Here is a 16,466-nt window from a genome sequence, read left to right on the forward strand (position 1 = left end):
TACACAATGGGCTCATACTATGACACGTGTACTGTAGATGTTCAGCGTTTTTGTTTGTTGTTTAGGGAATGACCCCTCTGATGTACTCGTGCGTCCGTGGGGACGAGGCCATGGTGCAAATGCTGCTGGACGCTGGAGCAGATATCAACAGTGAGGTCAGTATTTATTGGTGGAGAATATAGAAGTGTCTTGTAGCGTGTTTTTGCACTGTGTCTATTAAGCTAACCTGTCTCTATAATACTAACAAACTATTCTCTCTGTCCTCTTCCCGATGCTGTTTGCATGCGCTTGTGAATTAAATAGTGGTTGTATTGCATGTGCAGGTGTGTCTACTTAGGTTCTCATGGATCTCATGAATATTTAATGAGATTTCAAGCAAATGAGATGTGCTGTTGATTTCCAATTAACTGAACATGTTTGTTCAAATGTCCTATTTTTAATGCTATTTATATAATAAAGGTGGGTAAATGAAATGATTGCCTAAAGTAGATACACTGATTGTGAAGCACTGAGGTTGAAAAGCATGAAACGTGAAATAAAAAAAATTGGATTCAATTGGCTACTTTGCATACAGCAACAGTTACTCTGTCATGCTAATATAAAAGTCCTTCATTTATTTTAAACCAACATGTTTCATGTATTTGCCTTAGGGGTGAATCTCCTGAAACTGATCAAGAATGTGTCCAGGTCTTATTTCAGAGTTATATGTTGCATAAAGAAAGTGAAGCCTATTTTTGAATGATTACATTTTCTGCATTGTGACATTATGTTCATGGCAGTTAAGTATGTTTTCTGACAATTGCTATAATATTCCGTATAATATAATATTCTGAATACTCAGTATTCCCAATGTTGACTGTAATAACTGTAATTTAGCTTATTCTTAACTGTATTACAGTAATTGTTCTTAAAAAAATAAAAAAAGATTTGGGCACTGTAACAAATACTACCACAATGAATAGACACCACGAAATTTAAATAGATTATTTCACGGTTTTATATAGTTTTTATGTCCTTCATTCTACTTAATCAACATTTTATATATATATATATATATATATATATATATATATATATATATATATATATATATATATATATATATATATATATATATATATGGGGGGGATTCTTGACTTTCTTGACCGTTTTTCATGAAATTTTCTTTTGTATATGTCATGATGTGATCTTGTGCTCTTTTACCTTATGTGTCTTTTTTGTTTGACCCTTAGAAGACAAGTCGCTGACTTGGGCACAAAGCACCAAATGCATATACAGTTATATTACCTTGTTTTACAAAATGCATTAAGCTCAAGAGTATCAGCAAGTGGGCAGATGTGCAGTTATTTGCCTAAAGTTTCCTTGTGCAAAAAATTGTATAATCTTAATCCCACATGAACAGTTGGTTCCAAGAGGTCATGTTTGCCGAGATATGAACAGATGCCTGCATAATTTCTCCCGATTACAGGAGAGCTCAGTTTTGCATGCAGTACAACTGTAAACATTAATGCCACCCAAAAGCCTTCTTTTTTGGTGCTTTGTACATTAGTCACTTACACCTCTAGCATTTGAACTCACTGCCAATTATTCTTCCTGCAGTCTTTGCATTATTGCTATGAAACCATGAACTAGATTCTAAACTGTGGTCAGGATTTTAAGTAAAGCAAGGAGGGCATATAGGAGTTATCCAAAGGAGACAGAATGCAAGTAAACTCCAGATTAATGTGGGCTGGATGGAAAGAAGGGGTTTGGAGAACAAAACGAGCACTAGCTCTTTCTTCTTCTCTTTGCTTGAATTAACAAAACAGCCAGACGGTGGAAGAACTTTCCAACTTTCCGCTTACTCATTCACTCATTCCTTCCCCCTTTTTTTTCACGTTCTCCTGCAATTCCGCAATTGGAGCTTAGTGTGCTGGTATATAATGGCTGAATTTTTCTCTCCCTGAACTTGACCTATATGATTCCCAGGTGCCCAGCTCACTACACAAGCACCCCTCAGTTTATCCTGACACCAGGCAGGGGACTCCACTCACATTCGCCGTGTCACATGGACACGTCCCTGTCGTGCAGGTAGTGGCGCTGTCAATGCCTTCCACCTTTGCACTTTCCTCAGTTATTATGATGATGCCACCATCATAATAATAATGGCACAAAGAATGGTTTGATGTTAGTTGTGGGCTGGATGGTGCTGGGTCAGAGGAACTTGAATGGGCATAGATTCATATCATGAATAGGTAGAATGAGGAATGATTTGAAGATAGAGGCCAGTTTATTGACTGCGCACTGTTGTTTATGCCAAAAATGGAATAAAGTCTTACTTTTACAATAATATATACTAGAAGTGTTGAATCCGATGACCTGCTGAGACCCACTTATTTAGCTCTTCCAGGAAGAATGGAAAGGCAAGGTGATATTTCTTGGGATGCTTAATCTCCCACAAACACACATCCACAACAGTTGGAGATATTACCAAAATCCTTCTCTTTGTTGCTTTCTGTAGGAATAATTTCTCATTTTTCTTTTATACCAGACAAACAGACTAAAATCACCCACTTAAAGCATCAAGAGTAAAAAAAGTTACGACCAGATTACCATAAAGACGGTTAATTTAATGCAATTACTGCATTTTTATTTACTGATGTCTTGGTGATATTAAAGGTAAATCCTCTGAAATGTGTTTTATAATAATTGCACTTCTTCCATTATTGAGCAGCTTCTGCTGGATGCCCGAGCAAATGTGGAGGGAGCGATTCAAGATGGCACAGAGAACTACACAGAGACGCCTCTACAGTTGGCATCTGCGGCAGGTACCAGAAAACACATCATCATCAACACCGCTCAGTGACCTCAAAATGTGTTTGGACACTGAAGCCAGAGAAATGTGTGCATTTCATTGATTAAATAGCAAAATGTCAAACTTGGTGGCATCTGCAAACATGGAGTTTCCCTCAAGTTCACACAGTCCAAATACGTTATCTTAATTTTGAACAATAAGTATATAATTAAATATATATTTGTTATTGATTTATTGACATGAATTTGATTTGATAAAATAACAGAAACGTTCCATTTTTTTTTTTTACATACACTACACTACAAAATTACATATTTACATGATGGACATTCCATGTGAGTCAAATCTTTGACGAAGAGTAAACAAGTTTTTTGTGCATATGAATCTGCATTAGATGGTTTTGTATGATACACCCAGGACCCATTTTTAAATGGTTACATTCTGTTCCTTTTGTGCCTCTAATTGGGGCAAAATGGTCCTTGCAGACTGTGAGCTGACAAACTGAAGGCATTATACTTTTGAGTGCCAGTCTGGTTCCAGAGCTGTAATAGTATTATTCAGAGACTGATGGGATTGCATCGCTCTTAAGTGCCCTTTGCAAACTTGCTAATGAGCTTTAGCGTCAGGAGCCTTTTTCTTTTTTTTTTTTACATCCACAGTGTGAATGTGACAAGTCCACATGGTGGAATGATGTATGGAAACCAGTGCCAAATGAGATTTCATAATCCCGGCTGTGGCAGTCCTATGAATATGAATTGACCTGAGTGATATTCATTTACATTTGCAGAGTGTTTTCCAGCATAATGCTGAAAATTACCTGTCTGTCCCACTTAGTGTGCAAACTATTGAAGACTTGGGTAATTCAGGTTTCAGTCAGCTGGTAATGGACACCTTCTTGGTGATAAAAACGGATGGGGTGCACAAAAATTGTATCATCTCCTACAGATAAGAATCAAGGAGCACAAGCCAAACCGATTGAGCTGAAACGGGTTTAACCGTATGCCTGTGTTCCCCTGTGACACACTAGAAATGGCATGTGGATGGAATTGTCTGAGCCTCATTGGATCCAAAGCCCATCAGGCCTCATTGATTATGCCTCATTTGCTGTATGCTGGCTCAATTACCCCCACTGTCAGCATTCGGTTTTTCCTTCTAATGTAGAAACACTTTCCCCTCATTACATTGTGGATGTGCACAGGACAGGCTGCTAATTTACATTAGCAAATCAATCTGCGGACGGGTTGCTAGACGATCCGGCTGATAATTACTTTGTCCTGTAGCTCAACTGGTAAAACAAGGTAAAACAACATCAACATCATGAGTTTGATTCTCTGGATTCACATGATAGTAGAATATGTACATTAATTTTTATGACCCATTTAAGGTCGAACCAGGACGTTTTCTTTTAAATTTATGCTGTATCTGCTTTTGATTGGTGGAATTGTAGCGTGAGGAGTCAATCAGGCTAAAATAACAAACAAAATCCACATTTCAATCCCCTTATTAAACTAAACAAAAGAAAATAAATAAATTATACAAATCTTTTCTAGCCCAATTTGTTATAAACCTGGAAAGAAAAGGGGTTATATAACGGAGTAAATGCTGTCACAATTTATTTAATTTAATTAATTATTTTTTATTAGTTTAATGATATGGTTATGATTGAATATCACAATTTAATTAAATTTTTATTAATATCTTTACATGATTAACATATTTTTCACGCCTGATTTAGTTATTTTTATAAATTTTGGTTAGTATTTTTTATGTATTGACATGACTGTAGTTTGCAAAATTATATTTTTTCAAACTGCATTTATTTATTTGTATCAATTTATTTTTGATTTATTGACAGGACTATTAATTAGGAAGGATGTCATACTTTTAAAATTTTTTTTTTTTTTTTTTTTTTTACAACAAACAGGATTTACTTTTTTATGCTTTATCATCATATGATTGACATTGATTTTTTTTCACATATTCCACTAGTTGTTAACAGCAATATGTCTCTGCTGATCTTAATAGCACAATAGTAGGGGTGTAACGATACGCGTATTCGTATTGAACCGTTCGGTACGACGCTTTCGGTTCGGTACGCGGTACGCATTATGTATACCGAACGGTTCGTTGGAGTAATTAATTATATTTGAAAAAAAAAAAAAGAGAGAGAAAGAAATATAATGATATGCGTTCAACAAGGTAGCCCAATAACCCAAACAACGTAACAGGCAACGCCCCTGACACTCCCGAAGAAGAAAAAAACACCATCTTATATGTTTATGTTAGGCTACTCAGCAGGCGCTCGCTCACTCAGTACACGCTGAAGGCTCGTTGCAAAATAGCCAATGCGTTTAACAGACTAGAAATGAGAAGATCCTCCAATAACCAACAGGTCTGGTGTTTGGGTGCACTTTGGATTCCCTTTAAGCTATAATGGTGATGGCAAGAGAGTGGTGGATAAAAAAACAACGGTATGTCACATCTGCAACATGACAGGGTACACCAGCGGGAATAAAAAAAAAAAAAAAAAAAACACCAGCGGGAATATCTGGGATATATGCGTCAGTACTATCTGGGAAAAGACGAAAAAAAGGAGAAACATGCACGCAGCAAACTATCCCTGCAGCATTTAGACACTATAGCTTACAGGGAATCCAACCCAAACACCAGACCTGTTGGTTATTTTAGGATCTTATATTTCTGGTCTGTTAAATGCATTAGACATTTTGCAACGAGCCTTCAGCGCGTGCTGAGTGAGCGAGCGCCTTAGGGGCCGTTCACATATCGTGCCTAAAAACGCATGGAAAACGCTAAGCGCGTCTTTCTCCTGAGGCGTCTGTCTTTGCTAAGCAACAATGACGTGCTCTCTCCATGAGACGCGGAAATTTCAGCGAAGGATAAATGGATTTGCAGCTCTAAAAATCGCTTGCAGTAGCTCTGCTACTGAATTTATTTCAAAATTGCAATCCATATACAACTATGATCAGCTGTTCCTTCATCTTGGCTGAGCTCTCAACCTTGTTACGGGAAAGGATGAAGCTGATTGGTTGGTTCTTGTCACATGACCCGCGGTGCGCTTGCGGCATTCTGAAAAGTTGAGATGTTTTTACATTTTGCTGTATCTAAAACGTATCGAACCGAACCGTGACATCAGTGTATCGTATAGAACCGAACCGTGAATTTTGTGAACCGTTACACCCCTACACAATAGGTGTCCAATTACATTGCTTTGAATAAAACCATCAGCCAAATTAATTTAATATTAATTGTCTTGCATTTTAACAGGCAACTTTGAGCTGGTCAGTCTGCTTTTGGAAAGAGGAGCGGACCCTTTGATTGGCACCACTTACCGTAATGGCATTTCTTCTGGTCCGCTGGGTGAAATGAACTCGTACAGCCTGGCAGCATCACATGGACACAGGTAACGCACACCCAATGACTCAGCAGCATATGAAATATATAAAGTGACAACACATTCTCCACCAGCACAACAGGGAACCAAACTTTCATTAGTTCATTGACACATTTGTCACCGCTTATAATTATTCCTGTGTCCTTATAAATCATTCTGACTGCAGAAACTCAATCTATCAGATCTGAAGCCCTGATGTGTTGTTATTGGCACGCATAAAACCTGAGCTGGTGTGTTTGGCTGCACAATCCTGTGTAATTTACTACCATAATTCCAGCCCCATCACTCTCCTTTGCTGGCAAACGTATGGATGATTGCATGCTCATTCATTTACTCTCACCTATGGCCAGCGCTGTATTACATAAACTCATTGAAATTCACACTGCATACGTTTGAATGAGAATCCTTTATTTTTTCGACGGCCAACTCACTCACCTCTGAGGTATTAAGACAATCCGTTATTAGAGGAACGTGTAGCGACGTCTGAGCCAGAACTGGATGTCTTTAGCTTAAGTCCTAGAGATGTTTGCAGAGGTGCATGCCGCAGCGATTGGTCGTTTATGCATATTAGATCTGTTGCAGAGTGCTGGTACTTTTATGAAGGTATATGAGTTTCCAGACATACAATCTTGAGAAAATCCAGCAAAGTGGAGAAGAAAAACACATTGTAATGCATTGATAAATGGAAGTCATAAACAAAGAAGCGCTCAAGGCATTTCATAGATGTTTCATAGAACTATTTGTTCTCATCAATCTGCGGATTATAAAAATGATGCAAGCAAGTAATCCTCGTGGCTAATGGCTTTGTTTAAAACAGTCCGATTATGACAATATATGACAAACTCTTCTTAAAGGTAATTCACACAAACATTTTAATTGTTCTTTACTCACTGTCATTCTGAATCTCATCCTTTTAATACCGTTCAAAAGTTTGGGGTTGCTAAAAAAACCTTTTAAAGTCTCATGGTCACCAAGGCTGCATTTATTTAGTAAAACAAGTTATAACAGTAATACTGTCAAATAATAATCGCAGTTTAAAATAAGTTTTCTATTTGTTGTTTTTTTTAAATGTGATTTATTCCTGTTTTATAATTTATTCCAAAGGTGAATTTTTTTAATTCAAAATTGAACATGATCCTTCAGAAATCATTGTAGTAAGCTAATATTTTGGTTATCAAGAAACATTTGTTATTATTATCAATGCTTAAAAAAAGGTGTTAATATTATTTGTAATACTAAAAAAAATTAATATGCTTAATATTTTTCAGGATTTATATCATGAATGGTAATCATATAAGTAATCTGATGTCTTGCAATAGCCAGTGTAAAATAATAATAATCTTGAAAATTCCTATTTTGTGTTTCATGGAAAAACATTTTAACTTTGAGTGAACTATTCCTTTAATAAGTAGTAATGCCTGAGTGAGTTTGTGACGTGCACTCGCTCCTGCAGAAACGTGTTCCGGAGGCTTCTGTCCCAGGTGGAAAAGGACAAGGGGGACGTGCTGTCTCTGGAGGAGATCCTAGCCGAGGGCTCTGAGACTGTAGAGAGGAGAGTGCCACAGAACGAAGGCACTCTCCGGACAGGCAAGGCCAAACTAAGGGCCCTCCGCGAGGCCATGTACCACAGTGCCGAGCACGGACATGTGGACATTACCATAGACATCCGCAGCCTGGGTTAGTAAAAAACACTGCACGACTACCACAGACATCAACCGCCTGGCTCACTTCTGTCATGCACCGTTTAGTCTCAGCGTCAGATGGCATCTGATGCATATTGCACATAAAAATGACAAGCACTAAATGACATGACCAATCTTAACCAGCTTATGCAACTTCCAAGTGCACAAATCCCACTCTTTATCAGTCCATTGTGATTTAAAACATGACTCACTTTTGAGGCTGAACTAATCACTTGCCAAAGTTTACCAGGTTAGTGCATCAAATCTTTGAAAGATGTTTGAATCCCTTTAATAGTTAGTTAACAAGATTTGAGTACCTATTGTTTATTTTGCTTTGTTTTCGGTCATGAAATCACTATACACTATGCACCTTATTTATCTACTAACTGTATTTACACTACCATTCAAAAATGTGGGGTCGTTAGTTCTCCTTACAGAATATTGAAGGATTGATTGTTGGGACAGGCTTGATATTTTGTGCGGATGGATGGACAGATCGATTGTGAAATGTCACATTAACTGATATATTGATTCCATATGCAGGAGTGCCCTGGACCCTGCACACGTGGCTGGAGTCTCTGAGAACATGCTTCGTGCAGCAGCGACGGCCGCTGATCCAAGGCCTGCTGAAGGACTTCAGCTGCATTAAAGAAGACGAGTACACGGAGGAACTCATCACGCACGGACTGCCACTCATGTTCCAGATCCTTCGAGCCAGCAAGGTCCATTCTCAGGGTTTTATTATAGTCTGAGCCAGTTTCAGTCCTGTACTAACATGCTGATCGTATCAGTAGACATTCATAGTGTAGTATTTATAGTTTTAGTCACCTATGCAACCTCTTTTTTGTTTCTGTTTGTTTAAGTTCGGAGCCGGTCCTGACATTAGTGTTATTTTTGTGTTCTGTACTATTAGTTTTTATTAATGCTGAATTATCTTCTCTCTTTTTTTTTTTTTTAAGTATTTCTTTTATTTGTATTTCAAGTTGTTATTTTCATTAGGTTTTTAAAATATTTCCTTTTAGCTTAAATTTTTTTTCTTATTTACTTTTTTATTAAAACCAATTTTAATTAAAAAAAAAAAAACATTTATTATTTATTTCAGTTTATGTTTTAGTCATTTTTGGTACATCATTTCATGTAGTGAAGGTAACATTTCAAATTTTGCTTCAAGTTTTTCATCTAATACTTTATTTCAGCTTTTATTCCAATTAACGACAACAATTTTTAATAGTTTTGTCTGCCATTGGTTGAACAAAATAGGTAGTCCCGCATTTTTATATTTAGTAAATTACATGTGTGTATAATTTAGATAAACAAAAATGTTGAAATGCTTTCTTCTATCCCAGCTAATGTTTTTTCAAATATTATTAAAATATCAGCTTGAATAGAAGAAAGTAAATTATACACAAATGTAATTTAATAGATTTAATTTGTACCTTATTTACTGATTGAGGCTTTTGTCTTAGCAATGTGTGTTTCGATCTCTCTGGTGTTACAGCATAGTTTCGCTGTCATATTACCATTTCAATTATTTTTGCAGCACTTCAGAATTTAATGTCCCTCGTAAGTCTCTGCATTATTGTTATCACTGAGTGTCAGTCCCTGACTCCTAGCAAACAGACAATCAATGTCAGCCACCTCAGTTCCAGCTTTCTCTGTACTTAACCTCATAAATCCTCTAATTACAGAGCTCATCATAAGTGCTGTGTTTGGATTACCGTAGGCTTGGATGCATTTTACTTTTAGATAACAGAATTCAAGGTCTAACTACAGTGAATGTGTTTGTGTGCACTATAGAACGAAGTGCTCAGCCAGCAGTTGTCAGTCATCTTTACCCAATGCTACGGGCCTTTCCCAATCCCCAAACTCACCGAGATCAAAAAGAAGCAAACGTCTCGTTTGGGTGAGTATGTCAGTCGCAGCTCCTTGTTAAGTTCATCATCAAAAGCGACTCCAGCTCTGCCCTGCCTCTACTAACAATATCAATAATTGAATATTTTCAAACAAGCAAGAATGCTTTGCCTGTGCCGCAATTCAGTACATCAACAAAACTGCTTGTGCACGACAGTTTTATAAGCTTAAATAGCATAACTTACTTTTTAGACACAACATGGCCAGTGATTGTATCTGTCCTTGCTCTGCTAATGAAAAACAGAGATGACTGGAACTATCTGTTCAATTTAGATCAATAAAAAAAGGCCAACTCGGCTTGTGCTGCACGAGGATTCACATTTATCTGAATTAATTGTTAAAGTGTGCTTTTTAAATCCTTGCAAATTACAGTTCTAGGGCACACAAGGACACTTTTTCTCTCAGGAGACACAGAAATACAATTAAAGAATATTCAATTTTGTTCAAATTTAATTTGACGCTCAAAGTTTTGGAGGAACACTAGTGCCCTCTAGCCTTTGTTAAAGCTATTGCAATTGTAAAGGAGAAATATTCAAGCTTGAAATGTGTTGATGACAGCCTGTCAAACCCAAGACATGGCAGTACTGAATAATGAAGAACCTTGTGTAATCACTGTTGTGTAATATTGCATCTCAGACGTGGGGACTTCATTTGATTTGTTGCTTCCTACAGATCCACAATTTCTCAATAATAAAGAGATGTCTGACGTGACGTTTCTGGTGGAAGGAAAGCCCTTTTATGCACATAAAGTGCTGCTCTTCACTGCCTCACCAAGGTATGTCTTAATTTTGTAGAATCTATTCCACAGCAGGGGCGCCAGGACTTGGGACGTTGGTTCTTCACTTTTAGCGCACACACTAAATTAGTTGGCTGGCATTAACTAATGACTACAATTCACTGTAGTTTCAGCTCCTGATATTATTATTTTTTCAACTGAGCAAAAATAACACACTTCTATTATTACAATTTAATCTTGTTTAGTTTCATGTTGCAAAGGCAGCTTTTCTAATTTCAGCTTCATTTTAATTAACAATACCTATTTTAAATAGTTTGGTCCAAAAAAGATAAAAATAAATAAATAAAAGGTAGTCCTGGCCAAACATGTTTAATAGTGTCGCAGTATTAAACTTTTGGCAAAAATCTATATATTTTTTTACTTCTTTCTTTTATTTATAAACACACACACATCTTTTGATACTTTATATTATATAATACTTATTTTTTTAGTGCAGATGAACTGAATTTTTTTTCACACAAATCACAAGGAATTCAGAAGAGTGAACATAACATTTCTTTAAAGAAATAAGTCATATATATTAAACTGAAATGTCAAAAATTAAATATGTGTGTGTGTGTGATATTACATTTTTGACATTTTAATTTTGCTATCTTGTATATGCTTCACTTTATCTCAAGATAACTTTTAGACAATAAAAGCTAATGTAGATATATCTGAGCAGACATAAGACCTTTTCAAATCTGCAATGTCTACAAGAATAATAATTCGTGCAGGGACTGGATGGTCTAGAAGGGTAATGTCTGAATGAACTCATGAGTTCATTATCATTGCGTGACATCACAGCCTGCTCATAAGCCACACACCCGTACCCGTCTAGAACTCATTCCTGCACCACTGCACGGTTTCAGAATAACTACATAACTCACATCTTATATCTTTACAAATCTCTCTATAAATACTTGATTTAGTAATAATACAGCTTTTAACGGATCATGTTTCTCTTTCCAGGTTTAAGTCTCTGCTCTCTAACAGACCAGCAGCTGAGAACACGTGCATCGAGATCAGTCATGTCAAGTACAACATTTTTCAGGTTGACTCATAAGTCCTACTCTAACACATGTCGGTATTACAGTCAAACTATGCTAGTCTGATTCCTACCTCTGTCAGCTGTTCGGCTTAATGACAAAACGTGTGTCTAAGCTCATCTGCTTTAAAATGTGTCTTGGAAGTTTGAGAACATTTTGTTGTATTTCAGCTGGTAATGCAGTATCTCTACTGTGGTGGCACTGAGTCACTGCACATCAGGAACACTGAAGTTATGGAGGTATTAAATATTCCCTTCTCTTTTCCTCCTTTAAGATCATTATACCTCCTACCCTAAACCATTTTTCCCTCGCACTAATGATGACTTAATGACTGATGACTTGAGAGGATGTTGAATGAATGAGTTACGGTCTGATGATATGGGCAAGATTACTCATAGAAAACATTAAGAAAAATATATCATCTCTCATTTATCTCCATCGTCACCAGATGGAGGCTCTCTTGCATGTAGAACTGCAGCAGAAATTGTGATAAATGCTTATGTATTTTAGATTTAATTAAGCGATTGCTCTTGATCGTGATAAACCTGAAAGCAGCTTGATGAGTTTGGCTCATTGTCGCTCCCTCTGCTTCAAGCTCCTGTCTGCAGCCAAGTTCTTCCAACTTGAGGCTCTCCAAAGACACTGTGAAATAATCTGCTCCAAGAACATCACCACTGACACCTGTGTGGACATATACAAACATGCCAAGGTACTCTGAAACATTCAATTATGAAAATGAAATTTTCCTGTTCAGTCATTCGTTTATTTTGTGCAGTAAAAAAAGTGATTTGACAGTGGGAAATAGTGTGTTGTAGCTGTCAAAAAACTAATTTGTTTATATTTACAAAATAAATCAAGTTGGCCAGTGAAACCATTGTGATAAGATTATACACATGTAAATGTATAATTAATTTACAATATGAAAAAATATTAGCACAGACTGAATAGGGAAAATCACTTATGTAAATTTTATATATATATTGCAGTTTAGCCAATTACCAAATATAATCCTAGGTTATCGTGCTCTGTGTAATGCCTTTTATACGTTTATACATTGCCCTAGATTAGTTATTTTATCTGTACAGTCAGGTTTGGGCATTGCACACGGTATATTTGTAAAACCGTGGATCAACATTCCTACTTGCATATTCACAAGGTTAATGACATTATAACATTAATTAGACGAATGCAACCAGCTTTAATAATGACTCATCTGTCTATGTAAATGTCACCAGCTCGGCTTGTCTTGAATCTTTAGAAATATACCACAAAAAATTAAGACAAAAAGAAAATTGCACAAGTATGTGCGCCAACATTTTCAACCCTTCCCCTCAGAAGCAAACTAAACATGAACTTTTCCATATGAGTATAGTACTGTATTTTTTTTTTTTATTGTGTACCTCTACTGTATAGCTTTGCAGGGCTTCATAATTCAGAATTAAATACAACTTAGTTTTTTAATTAATTAAATCCCTTAAAGTAAGAAGAGTGCTGAAATCTCTATTAGGAATGTTAAGACTCACATTATGTTTCACACATCCTCAGTTCCTGGGGGCTCTGGAGTTGGGAGGCTTCATCGAGGGCTACTTCCTGAAGAACATGGTGCTCCTGATCGAGCTGGAGAACTTTAAGCAGCTACTGTATGAGGTTCCAGCAGAGAGCCCCGGTCCAGGCCCATCCTACGACGTCCTTCATGACCTCGAGAGAACCCTGGCACTGCGGATCCGCTCCATCCATCTCTCCACTTCCAAGGGCTCCATCGTCTGACACTTCGGCCAAACTCACACCAACCGCTTCATACAGCGCTTTCACCGAGAGCTCCATTAATTATGTGCCAACTGGTTGGAGACATTTCAAACATCACTGCCATCATGACAGCACTGGCCCGGCGGGATATTCTGTAGGGAAGACTGAGAGATTGAGTGTCACTGCACAGGCTCACACCTCCACCATGTTGCAGAAACGTCAGCCTGCTGAACTCATACCATTCCAAGGGCTACGTTTATGTGGAAACATTCTAACAACATTACGACAGCATTATGTCGCCCGACCCATGTTAGTGCCCAGGGAAACCATGGCTCCTGATGTCATTACTGCCTCAGCAATGCATGCAAATGGATGGGGTTCATTTTTAGGTGGAACGGTATTGAAAAATGATTGTCATGCTACCTGCTGAGGACAGTTTTACATTACTCTCCAATTGACGTAATATTGTTAGCCTGCCTTCTGAACTTTAAATTTGTCTAAAATTCCCTCCAAGAGACACTAAAACAAATGATGCATGTCAAGTTAGGTGATGCAGCCATCAAGTTTCCCCAGCCATTTGTGTTCAAGTTGGACAATAACATCCACTAAGCGTAGAGTTTTACAAAGGAGGTGTTTTGTATACTTACATCCAACTACAAGTTTTGGTATTTGTGTCACTGAACAATAAGAATGCCAGCTGTTTAAATCCTAGCACTTGTGTTTAACGCTTTGCAGTTTTAAGGAATAAGGATTTGCTACCTTCAGCCATTTGTAGACTGATCCAACACAAATTATCCAACCAATGATAGACTAAATTTGTTGCTTTATATGTCTCACCTAAAGTTCATTGTGTCCAGCAGCGCATTAGGCCTGAACTATTTGTTTCAAGCCACATGTTTTAAAGACCCTCTGATCTACCACTGTGCTTAGTACACTTAAAACTGAGCAGTTCATCCTTGCCTTGAACTCACGTAACCAACGATCTTTGTCAAATAATCTGCATGGATCCTCTGCAGTCTGTCTGGAACTTCTGTAAAACACAAAAAGCTAATTTTCCTTTTAGTGGATGCAGATTTACTAGCAACCCTTTGTGCGGGGGTCTACTGTCTTCGTTGCTTGCGAGTATGTTGAAATCATGTGTTATGAAAGATGTCATTGCACTGGTCGCAATGTACATATTCCCGGTCCTCACCTGCTGTACTGCTTTTGTTCAATGTGAAAAATGTGAAGCCAACACAAAACAAGCTGTTTTAAGTGAGCATGTTCCCGAGTTTGTCTGTAATGCTGTGTTCACACCAAACGCGAATAGAGCATCTGGTGCGAATGATTTCAATGTTAAGTCAATGCAAAGGTGCGTTTACACGCGTCTGGAGGTCTCGCAGTGCGAATGAGGCCGGTGACACACTAGCTGCGTGGTGTGAGCGTGGCGTCTCTGCTTCGCGTTTTCTGTGTCTTTACACACCAGAAGCGTGCCTGACGCGGCGCTGGTGCGCTGCTGTAGGTGACAGAGGGAGGCTGCCGAAAGATCAGGATCTTGTCTTCACGACAACAATATATTTCATGTTGAGCATAAATATAAAGCCTACTGATAAAGGACACCGTCAACAGTATTGACGGCAAAATAGACTGTTTAACAGGTGCAATATGCCAGTGTGTCACTGGCCTAATGTTTTCAAAAGGCATCACGCGAGTGTGAATGTCACTACAACTAAAGATTGTAATTGAAACGCAGCTCCCGTCGGCATTTAAACAGACCTTTGCTCTCAATTCTGATCGGTCCAACGCAATAACGACATCTGAGCAGGTCTAAAAACTGAAACTGTTGATGCTGCATTTTACACTTTGCAAAAGTTATATATATATATTTTTTTTTTTTTTAAATATGAGCAGGCCTACAAGCTGGGATTGGAAATGCTGCACTTTAATCATAGTTATTTATATTTTTCATTAAATGATATTGGTTTGAGAGGGTATTTTATTTCTTATTCTTTATTTATATATATTTTATTAAATAGTATTAAAAAAAAAGTGTAAACAAATTGTTAAAAAAAGTTCATAGTAATAAACAACCTGCAGTTTAATGTTTGCATTTCTTTCCCTTACAGTACCGATAATGAACCGAACCGTGATTTTTGCATACCGTTACACCCCTAATCTGAATAAATGTCAACCTGTAGACTTTCAAACATCAAAGTGTCATGAATTAATATGTATTTGTGTACAAAATGACATTTAAACATTTTCCTATTCTATTTTGCCTGGAAACGCTTCCAACACGCGTGTCGAGTGAAAAATAGGCGTCAGTTCTATTTCTAGCATGCACGCGTTTTCCACACATCTCACGCAGGCAGTCTGCAAGCTCTAACCTGTTAACATGGGAGCGGAATTAAAAACCCGACATGCCACGCAGCTGAGACGCTTACGCAACGCATCCATTTTGTCGCCAGCATGATGCTGTGTTCAGACCAAACACGAATACAGTGCACTTGCAGTAGCACTGCTACTAAATTAATTTAAAAAGCCACATACAGTTATCAGCTGTTCCTTCATCTTAGCTGAGCTTTCAACGCTGTTACGGAAAAGGTAAAGGAAGCTACATGACCTGCGGTGCGCTAACGGCATTCTGAAAAGTTGAGATGTTTTTAACTCGATGCGGTTTGGACGTGCCTGGAAAAAACGAGCTCGTCGCACATCGTGCGCGTCGCAACTGCGTCACTTCCATTATGAGCGCACATATCACGCGCCTACATTTGAAATTACGAACTTGAGCGTGCAAAAGACTTGATATGTGAACTCAGCTGGCAGAAGCCCCCCCATGACGCGAATTCACGCGCGAATGATCTCAATGTTCAAGCGGCAAACTAGGTGCGGTAGATGCAAATTTAATGCTCTATTCGCGTTTGGTATGAACACAGCATCAAAATGTTCAAGCAGCAAATTAGAGGCGGTAGACGCAAATTTGACACTCTATTCTCGTTTGGTGTGAACACAGCATAACCCTTCAGGATGATAGTAAGTTCGAAACTGTACTGGACATACAACCCAAAGTAACAGATTTAGAAATATATAACATTTCATCCAAAGATTATCCAGAAAT

The 16,466-nt window shown here is 37.7% G+C and overlaps 1 protein-coding gene across 3 annotated transcripts in view; it reads left to right on the forward strand.

Moving 5' to 3' along the window:
- The window catches only part of LOC113047809 (ankyrin repeat and BTB/POZ domain-containing protein BTBD11-A-like), a 107,735-nt gene extending 92,571 nt beyond the window's left edge, over nt 1–15,164 (forward strand). For 2 of the 3 annotated variants that reach the window (XM_026209111.1, XM_026209113.1), the window contains 12 exons: nt 66–155; nt 1,969–2,070; nt 2,714–2,807; nt 6,080–6,215; nt 7,660–7,883; nt 8,432–8,610; nt 9,686–9,791; nt 10,472–10,574; nt 11,547–11,628; nt 11,794–11,862; nt 12,219–12,332; nt 13,169–15,164. In XM_026209111.1, coding sequence (XP_026064896.1) covers nt 66–155; nt 1,969–2,070; nt 2,714–2,807; nt 6,080–6,215; nt 7,660–7,883; nt 8,432–8,610; nt 9,686–9,791; nt 10,472–10,574; nt 11,547–11,628; nt 11,794–11,862; nt 12,219–12,332; nt 13,169–13,390 — 1,521 coding nt within the window. In that variant the 3' untranslated portion in view covers nt 13,391–15,164. The remainder of the gene's footprint in view (nt 1–65; nt 156–1,968; nt 2,071–2,713; nt 2,808–6,079; nt 6,216–7,659; nt 7,884–8,431; nt 8,611–9,685; nt 9,792–10,471; nt 10,575–11,546; nt 11,629–11,793; nt 11,863–12,218; nt 12,333–13,168) is intronic. The other variant, XM_026209112.1, reaches the window with a different exon arrangement.
- Nucleotides 15,165–16,466: the final 1,302 nt, after the last annotated feature.

The sequence above is a fragment of the Carassius auratus genome, chromosome 29 (assembly GCF_003368295.1).
Source record: "Carassius auratus strain Wakin chromosome 29, ASM336829v1, whole genome shotgun sequence".
Classification (NCBI taxonomy): domain Eukaryota; kingdom Metazoa; phylum Chordata; class Actinopteri; order Cypriniformes; family Cyprinidae; genus Carassius; species Carassius auratus.